At 45.4% G+C, this 16926-nt stretch overlaps 1 protein-coding gene across 2 annotated transcripts in view; it reads right to left on the bottom strand.

Annotated features, from left to right (window-relative positions):
* LOC144132799 (carboxy-terminal domain RNA polymerase II polypeptide A small phosphatase 1-like) overlaps positions 1 to 16926 on the bottom strand; it is an 88130-nt gene that overhangs the window by 51205 nt on the left and 19999 nt on the right. Inside the window, exons 2-3 of one of the 2 annotated variants that reach the window (XM_077665463.1) lie at positions 3214 to 3309; positions 3012 to 3161 (exon numbers count right to left, since the gene is read on the bottom strand). In XM_077665463.1, coding sequence (XP_077521589.1) covers positions 3012 to 3161; positions 3214 to 3309 — 246 coding nt within the window. The remainder of the gene's footprint in view (positions 1 to 3011; positions 3162 to 3213; positions 3310 to 16926) is intronic. The other variant, XM_077665471.1, reaches the window with a different exon arrangement.

Genomic DNA, 16926 nt, shown 5'->3' with positions numbered 1-16926 from the left:
CTCTATACTCTTTATTCCCCTTGCCGGAGGCATCGAGGCGATGCCTCTTGAAAGGAGGGGGGCAATGCCACACTGCGAGCGCCGCCATGACTGGGCTCGTGTGGGAGCGAAGAAGAGGACGTTCCCGTTCGAACGCGCGCTGCTGGGTTCCTGGCCTTCGGATTAACAAAAGCCCTTTTTTTTCGTGCCGCCCTACGTTTGTCGGCGACAATATTCACATACTTTTGCACGCACGACTCTGCTGTTTTGTTTTATTCAGAATAACTAATAAGCAACAATTTCATGTGTTCCAATATGCGCTGGGTTTGTCACTTCTTGTGAAAAAAAACTTTCAGTACACTCCAAATCGTCCATATTTCCGCGGTGGCGAAAGAGTTAACACCCCGAAGCGACACATGAGCTATGAGGGACACCGCAGTAGAGGACGCCAGACTAATTAAGACCACCTGGAATTCTTCAAAGCATGCTGACATTGCACAGCACACAGGCGCCTTTTTGCTTTTCGTCTCCATTGAATAGTGCCTGCTGCAGCCAGGATTGAACCCAGGCCTTCCGGCTCAGCAGCCGAGTCACCGAGCCACTGAGCCACCGCATCACAAGGGAAAGCAGAATGAATGCAAGCAGGCTCCTGTTTGCATTGCATTCCTGTTTGCTGAAATTCACACTATCTATTGGCAACAACCCAGTTCAAACCATAGTACTGGCAATGGCAACAAAACAGAGTTGACAAGCTCAGACTGCAAACCTGCAAGCTTATGCTGAGCAGCAGAATGCTATAGCTATGATACGCCACCTAGGGAAGGCCATTATGATAGGTCACCTGGCTGTGCACGATTTTCCAACCTGAGCAAGTCTCTATTTAGGTTGGATTAATCTTTCACTACACATAAAAGCAAAACTGACACCGCTCAAGACCCCTGCAAAGCCCATGTAATCTGAATGTTGGCATAAGACCTCTATTCCAATGCCAGCCACATCATTCGCTTCACAATGGGAACCCTTTGAACGTCTTTGTTCGTTTACTCCTCACAATATGGCACCACTAATGGGAAGCAGTGCCTTATATCACACCATGCGCTTCTGGCATGGCTGGCAAATGCTCCTCTATGAAGCATTGACTAGCAAAGGACAAGAGAACGAACCTCTAATCACTAATTTTCCGTTGTTCATTGCTACTTAAGGGGCACTCTCCTCCTCAGCGCATGTGCAGAGCATGTGCAGAGAGAGAGCATGTGCAGAGCAGCCACGAAGGCTGGAAGAAAGGATAGGAAGACAGTACACAACATGCTGAAGCAGGCTTTTTTGGATGCCACTGAAATCTAGAAAGCATTGGTTGGTGCTGCCACTGGTCTGCACCAGCATTAGACAAAGATTAAAAACAGCTCGCTACCTACAGCACCTGGCATTTTTGAACAATAGCCTGCTTTCGTGCACTTTTAGAAGCAAAATGCGGCTTTTTATAAAACATGGCAATAAGCGCTTGTCTGCGTCGTTTCCTTTCCGTTCCTCGTGTTCCTTTTGCGCTGTTTATTCATCATGACACTACGAGACTTAGTAGTTCGAGCTAATGGCTCACACTCTCACTGCGATGTCACAAGACGTGCTGCGATTGACCAAGGTCACTTTGGAGTCGCATAAATACATGCCACTGTCTGGGTGTATAAGCCACTTTTCTTTTTCTGGATTTTTTGGCGGTGCAAGATATATATGACAAAAAATGACGCACCACCGTGGACCACCTTTTGTCATTCCCAGTAACTATGTTAGTGAAGAAAAACGATGTGTAAAAGAGAAAAATAATAAGTTATCAGAGAGTTTTAGCGCACCGTGATCCGTTTCTGCACAGCCCGGTCGCACCTGCACAGATTGTGCTATGCTAAAACTGTGCATTCGAAATTTAATCCTACAGGTAGAAAAACAATCTTGCAAACAACCAGACTGAATGTGGCAAAGGCAAAAAGCGCACACCACCACTGCATCTAGTCCACTCATATTCTTGAAAGTTTTGATTTCAGCATTGCATTTGTATCACTTCACACACATCGTGCATTGTTTTTGCTCAACATGACGCCGCCTGCAAGGGGAAGAAGCTACAACGCAAAATTCAAAATGCGTGCCGGTGAATATGCACTAGAGAACGGGAACAGAATAGCAAGGAGACAGCTCAATGTGAGAAAAAAATTTGTCTGGGACTCGTGCGCGGTAAGAACGCTCGAGTTGATGAAGACAACAAAAAAAGACAGGCTGCAGGAAGAAGGCACACTTTTCAGAGCTCGAGGACAGTCTGTATATGGCAGCTGCCAACACGCGTGTATTTCAACACCTTCTCCAACGAACAAATACTCAGAGCTTACACAATGGTGTCACTTATGCGCGACTTAGAGGCCAGAAAATACTATGTGCGTGTGTGCACACACACACACACACACGCACACACACACACTCTGAAGAAAGCTTGTTTTGTCACTGTACTGGTAATTATTGGGATGTTATTAGTCTAATAATTTTTTGAAGTGAAAGATAATTTAACAAAGCAGGGGAAAAGACAACCACATGCAGCCAAAAAGATCCCATGACTTCCGCAGCCATCGCGTCACTGCTTCTGCCAAAGATAAAACCTAAGTAAAGGCATTTGGATCACGGTGGACATTACATACTGCGGGCAGCTTACCATAAGCCATGTCATAAGGGACCCTAAGCCCTAAGGGGGCTAATCACTGTGATAGCACATTTTGCCAGAATCAATGCCTTATCCCAGACGCAGTCAAACTGCAATAACTTCTTCCTCATGCAATATTGGCACCTCACATTCACACGCCTGCAACAATGTTTAAATCACTAAAATTGTGCAGTTAATTTGCATGCCTAAGACTTTTGTAGTTAAGTAACAAAGCACACAGCCTTTACCCCATTCACCAAGACCTTCAAGTGTCAATGCAGACAATACTGCCTGCACGGACTCGGCAATATCTTCTCCATTTAGCAACTAGAATATAGGTGTAAGGCCGTACCTTTGCAAGGCCGGCTGTGAATAAGACACATTCGTAGGCATCGCCGACTCGCTGCAAAAATTCGTCCACGTAAGGCCTCTTCAGGACATACACCTGGTGTACTGTGCCACCAGTCTCCACTGGCACCACGAAGTCGGCATTGCTGATGGGCTGCGAAGGGGCACACTCAGGGCACAGCCAGCACAAAGCACGAGGACCTCACCTTGATTGAGCTATGGACCAATGTCTCGTCTAAGTCGATGATGAGGCAGATCTTGTGCATGTCCTGATACCGCACAGGGGGCAACAAGAACTTGCCCTGCAGCGGCAGCAACACAGTCTTTCATCAAAATTCTACGGATCCCATACAGAAATGAAATCATGCTTATGATTTTCAACTTTTCTTTACACAAACTTCCTATTTAAAACCCTTACACAATTCTTCTCTTGAGGCCTGTAAGACTACATAAGCACAATGAGATAACGTTACCCTTACTGCATTTCTTGATGTCGAGAAACCAGTGGTATGCATTTCAGCAAGTTCCGTGCAGCAAAATTTTTGAAACGCTCTCTCCAAAAGGCTTGCATAAAATAGTGCATAAGCACAAGAACCTGTTTTACATGAAATTAAATGACAATCAGAATGAGCACACAAAAATGCATGTTTGCAGAAGATTGCATAATTGCAGTCCTCCCCTAATACGAATAGTTTTGCACAGGTATTTCTCTATACTAGAACTTTCGCAGGGACTGCAAGCCATGGTGACTACATGCGGAAGTACTTGAAAGGTCTGTGCAGCATTCCATAAACAAAAAAAGAAGCAACAGTCAGAAATGCACGTTGGTGCTATCAGAGTATCCATGTGACAACATATATATTATATGAGCTAGACACTAATAATTGCATCAAGGTTCTTCCAATGCTTTTATATTACAGAGTGTTCCACCAAAGAATTAACAATAGTATTTAACAGGTTTTCAGAGTTAAAAGAACATTTTCTTTGGCACAGTGCGGCCACCAACGGCAGACACCAGAAAAAGCTCAAACATATTAACTACCAAGTTGGTTAACTAAAATCTAAATATTAACTTTTAATACCTACAGTTTGGCACCTCATTGTAACTTGAGATTTGTAGCTTTATGTAAATATTTTAAAATGCAACTCTCGTCGGCACTTCAATGCAATGGGTCCTGGCCATGCACACATGCCAAACCAAAACCGAGCAGCTTAGTAGAGCACACAACCATGCCTACAGGTACGTCACATGCACTCTCCCCGCTTGTCACTCCCCGCCCAGGTGTTGTGGAAAAGCAGCAGTCACACACACACACACACACACACACACACACACACACACACACACACACACACACACACACACACACATATATATATATATATATATATATATATATATATATATATATATATATATATATATATATATATATATATATATATATATATACTGTACAGTGACTGAGGCAGCCTTGTTCAATCTGAAGCTGTTTCCTACAGTAAAACCACGTTAATTCGGACTGCTGCCGAAGCGGCGTCATGTCAAGATATGACGTGCTTGACAGACGATCGTCCAAATATTCATTCACGGGCCTAAACTACATATTACATTGTCACCCACCCCTTCTGGCGTGCGCGCAAAGGCAGGTGTGCTGACGGTCAGCAGGTTCCCGTCAACAGGCTGAGAGTCCGGCAGTATAGTTTCATTTTTGGAGATTCACCGCCAGCTCGTGGCAAAGGGCGACTATAGGCTGCGAGAGCGCATAGTCGCACACAGTCTGGTATGACGGATGCCTTGTTGATCTTTTTGTTTTTTGCCGTGACAGCACCAATGCGCGCTTCCCTCAGTTTCATCTGCGTGGCATTTCCGTCTTCCAGCACACCAATACTCTGCACTCGTAACATGCTGTTTGTTAGTGCGCTAAAGCCCCCTCACATGCAACGCCACATGCGAAGAAGTTCCAATGCTACCGTTTTGTACACTGAGAGAAGGCGCAGCGATCTTTACCATTGTGGAGCTGATCTGTTTCCGTCACTCTCGATAGAGTGCATGAACTAAAACATTTGACGGAACTGCGAGAAATCACTGTCAAATAGTTTTCATCTTAAAAGGTGATAATAATCACCTTGGTTCTCACCAAATAAATTTCGCTTTCATGCGAATGGCATTTGGCAGTTTTGGGGGGCATTCAGTAATTCAACATTGGGACATTTCGGACATTTTTTCCATTCCCTTAAGTCTGAACAACGAGGTTTTACTGTACTTTGGTACAGTATCTTCTTTTTTTTGCTGCACCTCTTGCTGCACTGGTGTATCTATGTGCACAATGGAGGCAAAGCTTTACTATTTGGGACACCATCATGGCACAGTTCAGTAGATTTGACTGGTTACTGGTCTTTACTTGTCAAAACACTGGTGTGTGGTACACGCACAGCATGCAACAATAAAGCAAGTTGTAGTCAACCATGATGTACAAACAAAAACCCAATCAGGGAAGCCAAAAGTATGCCTCAACAGTGCAGCCGTCACACACAGTGAGATAAAATGGCAGTGCATGGCCCAGGTAGAAAGGGCACCATCGGGGCGGCTTCCCATACACAGCTTTCGCACAAGGTCAGATTGAGCTGCCAGCCACTATCCAGCTCGCAAGTGCACACTATCTAAATGAACAGCCACACTGAAATCCATATACTCAGCATCTATCTGGGATTGCCAGGATAAATTACAGACAGACAGACTCCAGCTGGAGAGTGTGCACTATCTAAATGAACAGCCACAATGAATTCCATTCACTCGGATCAATCTGGGCATGCCAAGCTAAATTACAAACTGACAACCTTTACATTATATTCAGTGCTTCAAATTTCCAACACACTGTCAAAAAAGAGAAGCCTCTCAAATTAACGAACAAAAATGTCCACACTGTAAAAACAACACAACTACATCTGAATAAAAATGGCATAACAGTTGTTTCCTTACTCTCATAACAATAGACCTTTAAATAACATTGACGTTTAGATTTATGTGGCATTTCACAATTAATAATCAATGACACTACCAGAAATCAGGCATTGCAAAGGGGAGTAACGGTCCACAACGCACAAAAAATCAACTGGCTTATATTCACTCTAGCACACAAAGTTCAATATAACTTGAGAAAGCTGTACAGCTTTCAGCTATATGGCTGCACTGAGATGAATACTGCAATTTCTTTAAATGAGTTAGCATAAGAACCTCCACTTTGGAAAGTTCTGCCCCTCCATCCATCTGAAGCCTCGGTCAGCAGGTGTCAAGGTGGACAGAGGGTGGGAGGCGACAATCTGAACCGACAGCGGCTGCTCCATCCGGGGGGAACACTAATGCCCCTACACTGGCCTAACAAAAGTAAATATGGTTCAACAGCCCCCCGACAGCTCTTTCACATACGAGCAAGAGCAATATAGAAAAGGATGTGCAACCGATCATTACACTAACTTTGAAGCTGTGTACAAGTTGTTGGTAGTGACCACTATCCAATACTAGCTCAGCTCTTCAAACATTTGGCTAGGTGTTCATTGCCCAACAAACCCAGGCCCCACCTTCACACATTATTAGGCTTAATCGAGATGTGGAAACACTGGACGAAAATAATGGATTTAAATCTGCTTACTTCACTGCACACCCACAAATATTCAAAGGCTGCAGTATGCAAGTGCAACGGGTCAAGTTCAGCGAGCAAAGCAAAACAAAAAAATCTTTTAGGTTAAAGAAGGCACGGGCTTCATGGTACAGTGAAGAAACAAAAGTATCCCTGCCGTAAGACCAGTGCATGATTGATCAAAGTGCTATCCAGACATTTTGCTTCACTGGTTACGAGCAGCAAGTTTAGGCACTGCACTTTTCAAGAGCACCACACAAGCAAAATCTTGATGCATTCACAGTCAAAGCGCTTCAAGTGAGAAAGTAATCCGAGACATAGAATAAAAGCGATGTGTGTGTTTTGGAGCCAGTACAGCCTGCATCACCCTTGTGTATAGTGCCTGTGCGCCGCACTTCCCAGCACAAACTCCTACAGCTCATTGTGGTTTTTGGATTTTACAGCCTGTGGTTGCATGGAAGCAGAGCCACACAGACCTGCAAGCAAGATGGCTGTAAGCAGTTAGCCTATAAACAAATGGCTTCTTTCTAATTTGTTTTTACTTTGTGATGCACACTGCTGGAGTGCTCTGCACAAGGATGATGCAGACTGCACATTACAACAAATGTGAGCTGTGTATGACTTATGAAGCCCACTTATTCCACTGAGTTCACACACAAGGCACACAAAAAATGACCAGAATAAACAAAGCTAAAGAAACACTACACAAAGCATTTCCTTGAAGGAAGTTGCCCACAAGAAGGTAAAACGGCAACAATCGAGCCAGCACCACTGGCCTTCTATGTGCATATTTCATTCAGTAGCTACCTGCGCTGCCACACAAGACTGCCGGCAGCAAAAGGACTAACCCAGCAGGTGCACACATTCTGCAGATATAGCCTGTATATACTCGTGACAGGTAATGCATACCACATTTTGCTTCAATAAACCTGCCTCAAGATATATTTTTACTGAATCTGCAGAAGCAAGCGTTCATACAACCAGCCTTGCCAGGTAACCCACTAATGCATGCTCCCTTCGTCACACAATAGATTAGTTAAAATGTGTTGCAGCAGACACACCTTTAAAAATGTTGCCGCATACACTGGGTTCTTTTAACACGGTACCAATGGCAGACTATCGACTCAAACGAAGGCTTCCAAGCACAATGGTAGCTACCAGGTTGCTACTACTGATCTTGGTGTACTCCTGGGCGGCGTACTCTCGAGCCAACACGGGTGCTGGTGCCTGGTTTTGCTGCAGCTGGGCGATGGGCGACGTCGATGTGCCACAAGGTGGAGCTGGCTGGCGTGAAGACTTGGACGCCTGCTGCAGCAGCCAGACAAGTCACCGCTATCTGAAGGCCTCTAGCCTCATGCACAGCAATCCAAGCCCTGATACACACGATCAGAAACACTGTTAAGTGCACAACACAAATACAGAGCACATGGTGCCCCATGAGCCTTCCTTCCCGTATGCTTCACTTTTCGAAACCAAAAGCACACCAACACGCATCACCACCCAATGCAAAACAAAGGCACCACTCCTCATCCACAATGCATGAACTCTGTACAGTTGTGACCTGAATAATACAGAGCGCACTTCAGTGTTTCTCACGCGTTACATGGGAGAGGAAAGGGGGAGGAAGAACAGTTTCTTATTTGTGTGCGAGCACACCAGTGGCATTTCCTAACACAACTTTAAGACGAATTTGATCACTGAAGCACACGCCAATTTATTACAGCTGCATGTACATTTGGGGAGCAATACCTGCCACTAAGAGCACACACCAAGCTTCCACACCCACCAGAAATCCTGCATGTGTTGGACTTAACACATGCGAAGTGCTCTGTTCTGGTACCTTCCACACTGCTGAACATGCCTGCACACTGTTCATCAGGAAGCATTTTTTCAAGCAAAACAATGTCACTTGCTACTCATGTGGTCAGAACTTCACCTATGGAAAAAAAAGCTAGAACTAAACCTAAGCTGGCTTAAAACAAAAGATGCACTGCTCAAAGCCGATGTGCTTTGAGGCAACTGAAGTAACTGTCAAAGGGGCACCACAAGAATGTCACAACAGGGCTCCAGTGACTTATATGCGAAAAGAAATGCTAACATTCTCGTCAAAGGTTTGTCACAAAGACTAGCACAGACCAATATGCAACTGCCATGAAAAAACGTGTGCACTTATCTCTGCATCTTATATCCCCCCCCTCAACGCCAACATTCGGCTGAAAGTTAAACCTTATAGATATGTCCTTTTAACCAAAAGTATTTCGCCTGTTTAGTGGTGGACAAAAACTTGTTGGGAGCGGATTCATTACAAGCAATTTATTTACGTATAGTCAGGCAAGCTAGATTGCTAATAGAGTGGAAGCATGAGAGTACGTGCATGCACCACTAGCTTGAACTAATATCAGCTGGTGGTGTAGAGAGGAAAAGCGGAAAGAAATGTCCTTCCGTGATCCTGCTGTTCCGAAATTTTATCTTAACTAAGACTTCCACACCTGGCAGCAATATGGTACCGTATCTTTGTGCGAATAGCTAAAGCTGCCGCCACCTACAGCAATATCGCCGCCCGATGAAACTGTCTGGGGAGCGAAATGACGTACGGTCAATGGCCGAAAATTCGGACCAAATTTTTCGGACATGCTTGATAATTCGGACTTTTTTGCGGCACCGCGACATGGCCCATAGCACCAATGTATAAGAGGACCTAAAATTTCGGACACACTGCACATGCTCGATTTTTCGGACTTCGTTCGCACTCACCACCAAAGCCCAAGCTGCCATATAATGTGTACAGTATAACCTTGTTCCCAACAAAACGAAGTTTAAACTAAAAGGGAGCCTCTAAAATGGCGGGGCTGACGGTCTCCGTGAGTCGGCACATTGCTTCCGCGTGGTTTCGAATTCGTACTGTTCTTGGACGTCGTCTGCCGCCTAACCTTGATTAGTAGTCAAAGTTCACAGAACTCATCTACGCCAAGTTTTTCGTCCCGAATGCGGGAAGAGGTAGCAAAGATGCGCGTGGGAGGCGTACGGCTTCACAGAGACGAGCGTGGAAGAAAATGAGCGTACCCATAGCAAAGCATACCGCAGCCTCGACTTTTATATCATAACAGTCAACAATTGGTGTTTTGATGGCAGACATGATGCCTCTGAATATACGCATGCCACCGCTGAGTGCATACCACCGGTTGCAATACCGATTTTGGCTTGAGCTGGCATGCCTAATTACGAAGGCCAACACCAACCGAGCGCTTGCTGCAGCTGTTATCGTTTCACCATCGCCTTTTCGTTCCGGGCCATTCGTACTGCGGACACAGCACAATGACAGCAGCAGCGGGTTCACTTTCACGTTCAGACTTTGTCCCAAGCTGTGTGTTCACTGGCGACGTGCCGAAGGCAGTACAGCCATCAAATTCCAAGCTTGTAAAAGCGGTCGCCGTCTATCGCCTGTGTACGCAATGCGCGAAAAGATTTAGTCATGAGGGTCTTCAAAATGTGCACAAAACTACTGCCCCCCCCGGGTAATGGCAATAGTAAAGTGATTTTTTTTGGTTAAATCTGATTTTTCGGACTGCCCGATTTTTCAGAAGTTTTCGTGGTTCCTACAGAGTCCGAAAAACCGGTCGTCGACTATAGTTGTCAAGCGTTTCCCTATGCCTTCCTTGATTTCGGTGAATCTGGGCACCCTTCATTTGTGTGTCATAATGAGCCCTTTCAATTCCCTACCCTTGTCTACTTAACAGCTTAACGAGGGCCTTGGTTCAGGCAGTCTTGATGTCATAGGTAGCATCAGAGGGTTCTTGCACAGCTTCAGCCATCTGTTCGGTCCCATTACACATGACACTCGCGATAATACAGGACATACTACACTCGCCGCTATGGACGAGGGCGGCACCGGTGAACACAAAGTTAGCTTAAGCGCAACATAGATACCCCCGAAAGCAGAAGATTGGACAGTTGTCGCCATACCTTATTTGGTAGAGCACCAGACTTGAAATTCAGAAGTGATGGGTTCGGATCCCACCGGAGGCATGTGGTTATTTTTTCTGCTGCTTTCTAATAAATTATCTTTAATTAAGTGATAAAGTAATTACACTCTTATTCTACCATTGATGAACACAAATTAAAAGGATAAAAACACTCCCTTGCACTTTCCTCAGTTTCGGTGACTGTTGGCTTTCTTCATTTCCTAGCTGGCATAAGGCGCATATGCATCAGGGCACCATAGCATCAACAAACCAATGGGCAAGCTTAGATTTCAGACAATCACGAAAAATGCAAGGCAGAGGCCGAGAATGAATTCTTGCTTTAATTTTTTTCTGCACTACCACATTCCACAAAATTGTATCCATGACTGCACGAAAACATCTCTAAATTTGTGAGGAACAGGTCATGATTATCACAAAGAGCACAGGCATTGCTTGGGCATCCCAACAGCTGTAACATAACAGGCATACATTTCCAGATTACATGCCAACAAGTAAAAGTGTACATACATATAGTCATGCTGAAAAAGCTCATGGTCACGCTATGGAAATACTCCCTTTCAACGAGTACTGCCTGCCACACGTGTTGCTCCAATGCAATACTTTCTATGCCAATGTAATGGAGAGGGAGGTTGGAGGATGCTGCACTGCCAGTCATGCAGAATGCTTAACTCTTTCCCTACCGTGCCCACTAAGCATCCTTAGCTCCTAATGATGACTTCTCGCTCTGATTTTGGAACCTTCCGTGTTCCTTATTGCCACACTGCGAATCTAGCCTGTAGTCAAAAGAACCGAAGTTTATGTGATGTTTTTTTTTTTTCCCGCGAGTCAGCAGTTGTTTTAACGAACTGCGAAGACGCAGTACCACGCTCATTCCCCGCTGACAACTTTGCCACTTGACTTCGGAGCCTTCCGCATTGCTTACGGGCATGCTGAGTCATTTGGCTTGTAATTAGACAAATAAGACTATTTTCAATGCCATTCTTTTCTTCCCGCAAGGCAGCATTTTTTTAATACGCTCAGAAGACACGGCAGAGTAAAAGTCGCTTGGCAGCCTCCGCATGCGCTCCACACGCTCTAAAATATCACAAATATCAGACTCCGCTTTGTTAGCAATTGATTTTATCAACGCCCCGAGCAGCAGAGAGTCTGAAGATCCAGACTTTTCGTCAGAATTCAGTTCCGGCATCAGCCAGCAAGGACGGAAATCAGCCTGGAACACAGGCTCTCCAGTGCCAAACTACATGGTTTCCAGTAACTGTTTTGTAGCGAGAATAGTATTCAAGATAGAAGTGTGATTTCTTCACAGTTAGTGGCCAATAGAATACCAAACATTTTTCACATCTAAAAAAATCACCACTTTTTATTTTTTAGATACAAGTGTGTCTTTACAAGTTTTGTTCAATCTTTACCCAAAAACTTGGTTTTGAAAAATAAAAGTTTCTGTTCTAAAGCACAATTCGTTACTCTTTCTTATATGTCTAAAAAGCGCATTTATCTAGCTTTCTTTCCCTTACTGCATTAATATTTAAATGCAATACTTTTTACAGAAAAAAATGCTACTGAAACCTATAATAAAACAATCATGTCATGGTAAGGAGAGTCAATAGCCAGATTTACCATGTCACTCGGAGCACCCTGCTGCCCCTTGGCCTGTCATGTGCCACTACAACAATGGGTAAATATAGGTGATTGTCCCAAAGTGTCGGGTTATAAACAGAGCATCTACAAATGAACGAGTGGAACTACAAATCATTTGGGGATGCATGCCTGGTAATGTTCACCTAGGTAATGGCCACAGAGATAGTTTCTAGTTAATAACATGTTAAGACGAAATTTTTGCAGCCCACAGGGAGAATTTTCTGCATAGACTTGTGACCCAGGGCAAAATGCAGCAACACCATTGATAGCTATGCGAAAGCAAAGAAGCTTCAGTGTGGCTAAATGGGCAACCAATGCAACGCCTGAGAACCAATCTTGTACAAAGGCTGAATGGAAGGAAGAAGGTGCTTCATGCCTCGCACTGCCACATTTAGTTCTTTCAACATCCACTCCATTTGACCAACCTCCATACGCTGCTTTCCATTAACTCTGCTAGTGAAAAAGCTGTAATGGGCATCTAGGAGCAACATTTTTGCTATGTGTTAGATAAACAGTGCAGGGAACCTATGCTGAACAGAACACAGAATACCACTTCCTGTCAGACAAGAATTTTTCCAACCACCATCACATCACTAAAGCCATGTAAATAAAACTGACAAAAACACCAATATGAACAGAAGCACAAGAGTGCTACTAGAAAACATACGATCTGTACCTCCTTCTAAATTCATCATCTATGTTTCCAACAATACAAGCAAACATTTAAGCAACAACAGCATCTGAACACTTCAAGATATCGATTTTTTCCTTTCAAAACACCACAATACCAAAAGCTACTGGCTGCATGGTATGCAGCTTGTACTCTCAAGCCCCAATGCCAGTCAAGATTATATACGCCAAACTCTGTCAATGGAATTTAGAAGCCACGATGCACACACATTTCTACTGAATGCCCACTTCTCAAAAGAGTAGGTATACCAAGTTTTCAGGCTCTGCTTTTGCTGATAACTGTGCATGAAACTTAATGACATAACTGGACACAGGATGTTCCCTGCGCTTTAAAATGTTCACTAGAGCGCTGTCCTTTGCAGGGTCTTGTTTTCAGTTCCCGCGAGCTGCAACATCAGAAGAGGGTATAAAAAGAACCTCAACAAGTCATGTTTCCCACAGAACAGAGATGGATTCGCTACTCCATCATCCACCATGAATTGCAGAACAGCCACGCATCCCAAGTGCTTGAAGTGCTTGCAGCAGACAATGAAGCAGCAAATGAGATGCTGTTCTACTAGTGACTAATGATAGTTTTGTGTATTCTCTCCAAATATTAGTTAGCAGGAACCAAAACCAACACTTAGTGAAAAACAGTGCAGTAATTAACTTAAAGGATAATAGGCCATATCTTGCGAGTTTTTTCATTCCCAAGCCCCATCGCACCATTGCACACAGGAAAAAATTGTTGCCCATACTTCTTCACATAAAAATGCAAGTTCACGGTGCATTTCGTCACAGTATATTTCACAACCCTCAATGTGCTATAGATAGTTTTCACATGACGTCACGGATGCCATCTTTGGATAATGAGGCTAGCTTCCACAGCGTATGCGGGAACCGGCTAGTGATTAGCAGATCAACAAAACGACCAGGCTTTCAACGCATTTTCTGGCACAAGAGCAAAAGATGGCAGCCACTATGTAGTCAGTGAAAACTGTATAAAGGCTTCACTGACAGCACAAGACAAATTCCCCTGTGCCAGCACAACACTAAATGTTGCAAGGAAAAGAAAGTGAACAAGTGTAAAGGTATAGTCACAGCCACAAGTTGGATGACCACTCTAACCCCACTCTAATCCCTAAGTCTTATGGCCTCCGCACAATCTATGCCGACATGAACCAGCATCAATAGGATATGTTCCAAAGCAGCTTCACCACTACAGAAATAGCTTTGAGTAAGAAGCACTGATAGTCCTTCCATACATTAACAAGCGAATCAAGAATTCAACTAAAAAATGCAATTGCAGCACAAACTAACAAACGAACTCACATTTGCACAACACGTCCAGTTTGCCTATACTTGGGTTCACCATGGCAAAATGAACAGGCGAGCTTCAATAAAAACAACATTGTTCAGCAGGGTCATGAAGTGAACATTAAAGTATGCCTTTGGAAGACTTAAGTTTGGATACCAATGCCATGCATAGGCATTGCAACCTAGGCAAGGTATTGAACGACGTATGCTGCAAGTGCATATACAGTTTGTTCCAAGAGTTTACTGACCACACATACAGGTGCCTACAAAAGTTTTCGGAGCGCCGAAGTCACGAAAAAGCTGAATTTTCTTGCTACGTAGAGGCACAGGCAGGCATTGAAAAATGCATTGTTCCGGTCGTGTAGGAACACGTTTATCAGTTCGCAGCTGCATGATTGGGCTGGCCAGAAATTAAGCCTTCATGTAATTTTCGTGTTCCGAAAACTTTTGTGTGCACCTGTACCTAAGCTAGCCCGCACTGCTGTGCACTTTGTGCCCCAGAACTCTGATATTGCAACTGTATTGGCAGCCTTCCTTTCCTGCCTGTAAGGATGCTAGCTAATTGTGCCCACACGACGTCTTTGCATCATCACAAGGTTACATACAATGCACATGAAGTGTCACAATTGCAGTGTGCGGTGGCTCGTTGTCTGTTAACCAAAAAAAGTTTGTGTAAATACTGTAAACAGTGCAGCACTAGAATGTGCCACACATTGTGAGGCAAACAAGCTTCTTGGCGCATTGTGGCAAATACCGCCACCCACCTTGTACGAACCCCAGGAAAAAGATGGTGCAGAGCTGACTTTTGGATGACTTCATAGCAGGAGTCATGTCGGAACGTAACAGTGACGCAGATCACCCTACACGCAAATATCCTAAACTTTTGGAGAAAACTACACAACCAGCTCAGTTCATCTCTCAATTTGAAGCTGGTCACCTAAAAACTCGGGTAGGTATCATACTCCACAGACAACTGCCTCTCCTCAGGGTTGACAGTTGAGCAAATAAAGGGATTTCAAGCTGCTGAGTGACAACAGGCAACACAATGAATGAGCTAAATCTTACCCTCCAACTTTATCTGGAAATTAATTGTACAGTCATGAAATTTATTAGTGCACGGCAGCGCGTGCACAATAGTCTCGAACAATACTCGTGGCAATACACGGCCGCTTTTGTAAACAAAGTTGAAAGGGAGGTGTGTCCTTCGGCTTGCCAGAAGCAGGCAAGGTGGCATAACCGTTTCCACCACGTTGCGAAAAACAGCTGCCACGTATCAACACAAGTAGGAGACCAGGCTAGCGGGCACGCGCTGCCGTGTTCACGCTCAATTTTCATGACACTATGTGAACATGCAAAATGCATCAGCAGAAACCAGGTTCTCAGCAAACAAATTAGCAGTTTCACACAGAGGACCACTTTCCATTGGTCAGTAATGAAAAGCAACAGTTCTTTGCGTGAAACACTGCATACATTTAATGCATATTAGGCAGACGCGCAGATGCCAGCCAAACCCTTCTCATGCCTATGTGAGCAAGCTGTCAGGTGGTTCCACCGTGGGGAGCAAATCCCAGAAAGAATGAACTGTCAGCCATATAACACTTTCCCCGCAGGCCTCACTGTCGCCTGTGGAAGGGAGAAACGTCTTCGTAGAACGGGCAGGGATGCAAAGCACTAGCTGCAGCATTGTCGTGGCCCCAACAATTGTTTTGGGAGACCTCAGTTCATGCCACTGTGACATGCAGCTGCAAAACGGCAAGGGCGCTGTAAATAGGCACAGCCTGCAACAGCACACCGTTACTGCAGCACCTGCATAAAGGCGAGCTCACAATAGCGGGAAGCTTCCCGCAGCGGCACAGCGTCAACGTCGACGCTGCCTCGCAGCTCCTCGGAATGACGCTCACACTGCGCGCGTTTTCTCGCTGCGGTTGTCTTGGAATGTGGAGAGAGGAGGCGCTGAGGGAAAACCCGAACGAGCAGAAAGAGAAGGGGATGGTCACGTGACAAAGCGCGCCCTTTTCTCGCGGCGTCGTCTTGATCGTCTGCTAGCTCTCCTCCCGTCGCCCTTTTTGTCACGAGGATGGCTGGTTCGAACGATGAGCTGTAGGCTACGGTAATCGTACTTATACTTGCTTGTTCGCTGCTTCTGCACCGTCGCTTCTGCACCGTCTCAAGTCGCATGTCCGTGCTGGCAAAGCAGCCGCCGAGTGCCCGGCCGGCCGGCCGGACGCGCGCAGCCTCCGCCTCTGCCGACGGGGTCACTGAACTGGGACCGACGTCACGGTTCACGGTCGGCGCCCATTGGCTGTGCTCGTCAGCGGCACGGGAAAAATAGGTACCGGAGCCATCGCTCTGCGGGACGGCAAACGAGGCTGTCCGCCGGAGAAAAACCGGCTTGTGCGGGACGCGGCACGCGGAAAACGTCCTGCGTTGCGCGTTTTCCCGCTAATGTGAGCGCGCCTTAACCCGCAACCCTTCACCCAGCGGAGCACAGTCAAGGGGGGGCTCACCTTGGGCTAGTACTGGCCATTCTCCTCGGCAATCACGGGATTGCTAGCACCTTGGTTATTGCTCCCGAAGCAGCACAGCAGCGTGTTGAGGAAGCCGCGCTGCCGGAGCTTCTTGCTGGAGGGCACTGCCCGGGGGGAGGAGGGCGCAGTAGCCGCGGACCCCT

This window comes from Amblyomma americanum, chromosome 1 (genome assembly GCF_052857255.1).
Source record: "Amblyomma americanum isolate KBUSLIRL-KWMA chromosome 1, ASM5285725v1, whole genome shotgun sequence".
NCBI classification, from domain to species: Eukaryota; Metazoa; Arthropoda; class Arachnida; order Ixodida; family Ixodidae; genus Amblyomma; species Amblyomma americanum.
Note: the sequence above shows the minus strand (reverse complement) of the source record. Positions and strands in the feature narration are given on the sequence as shown.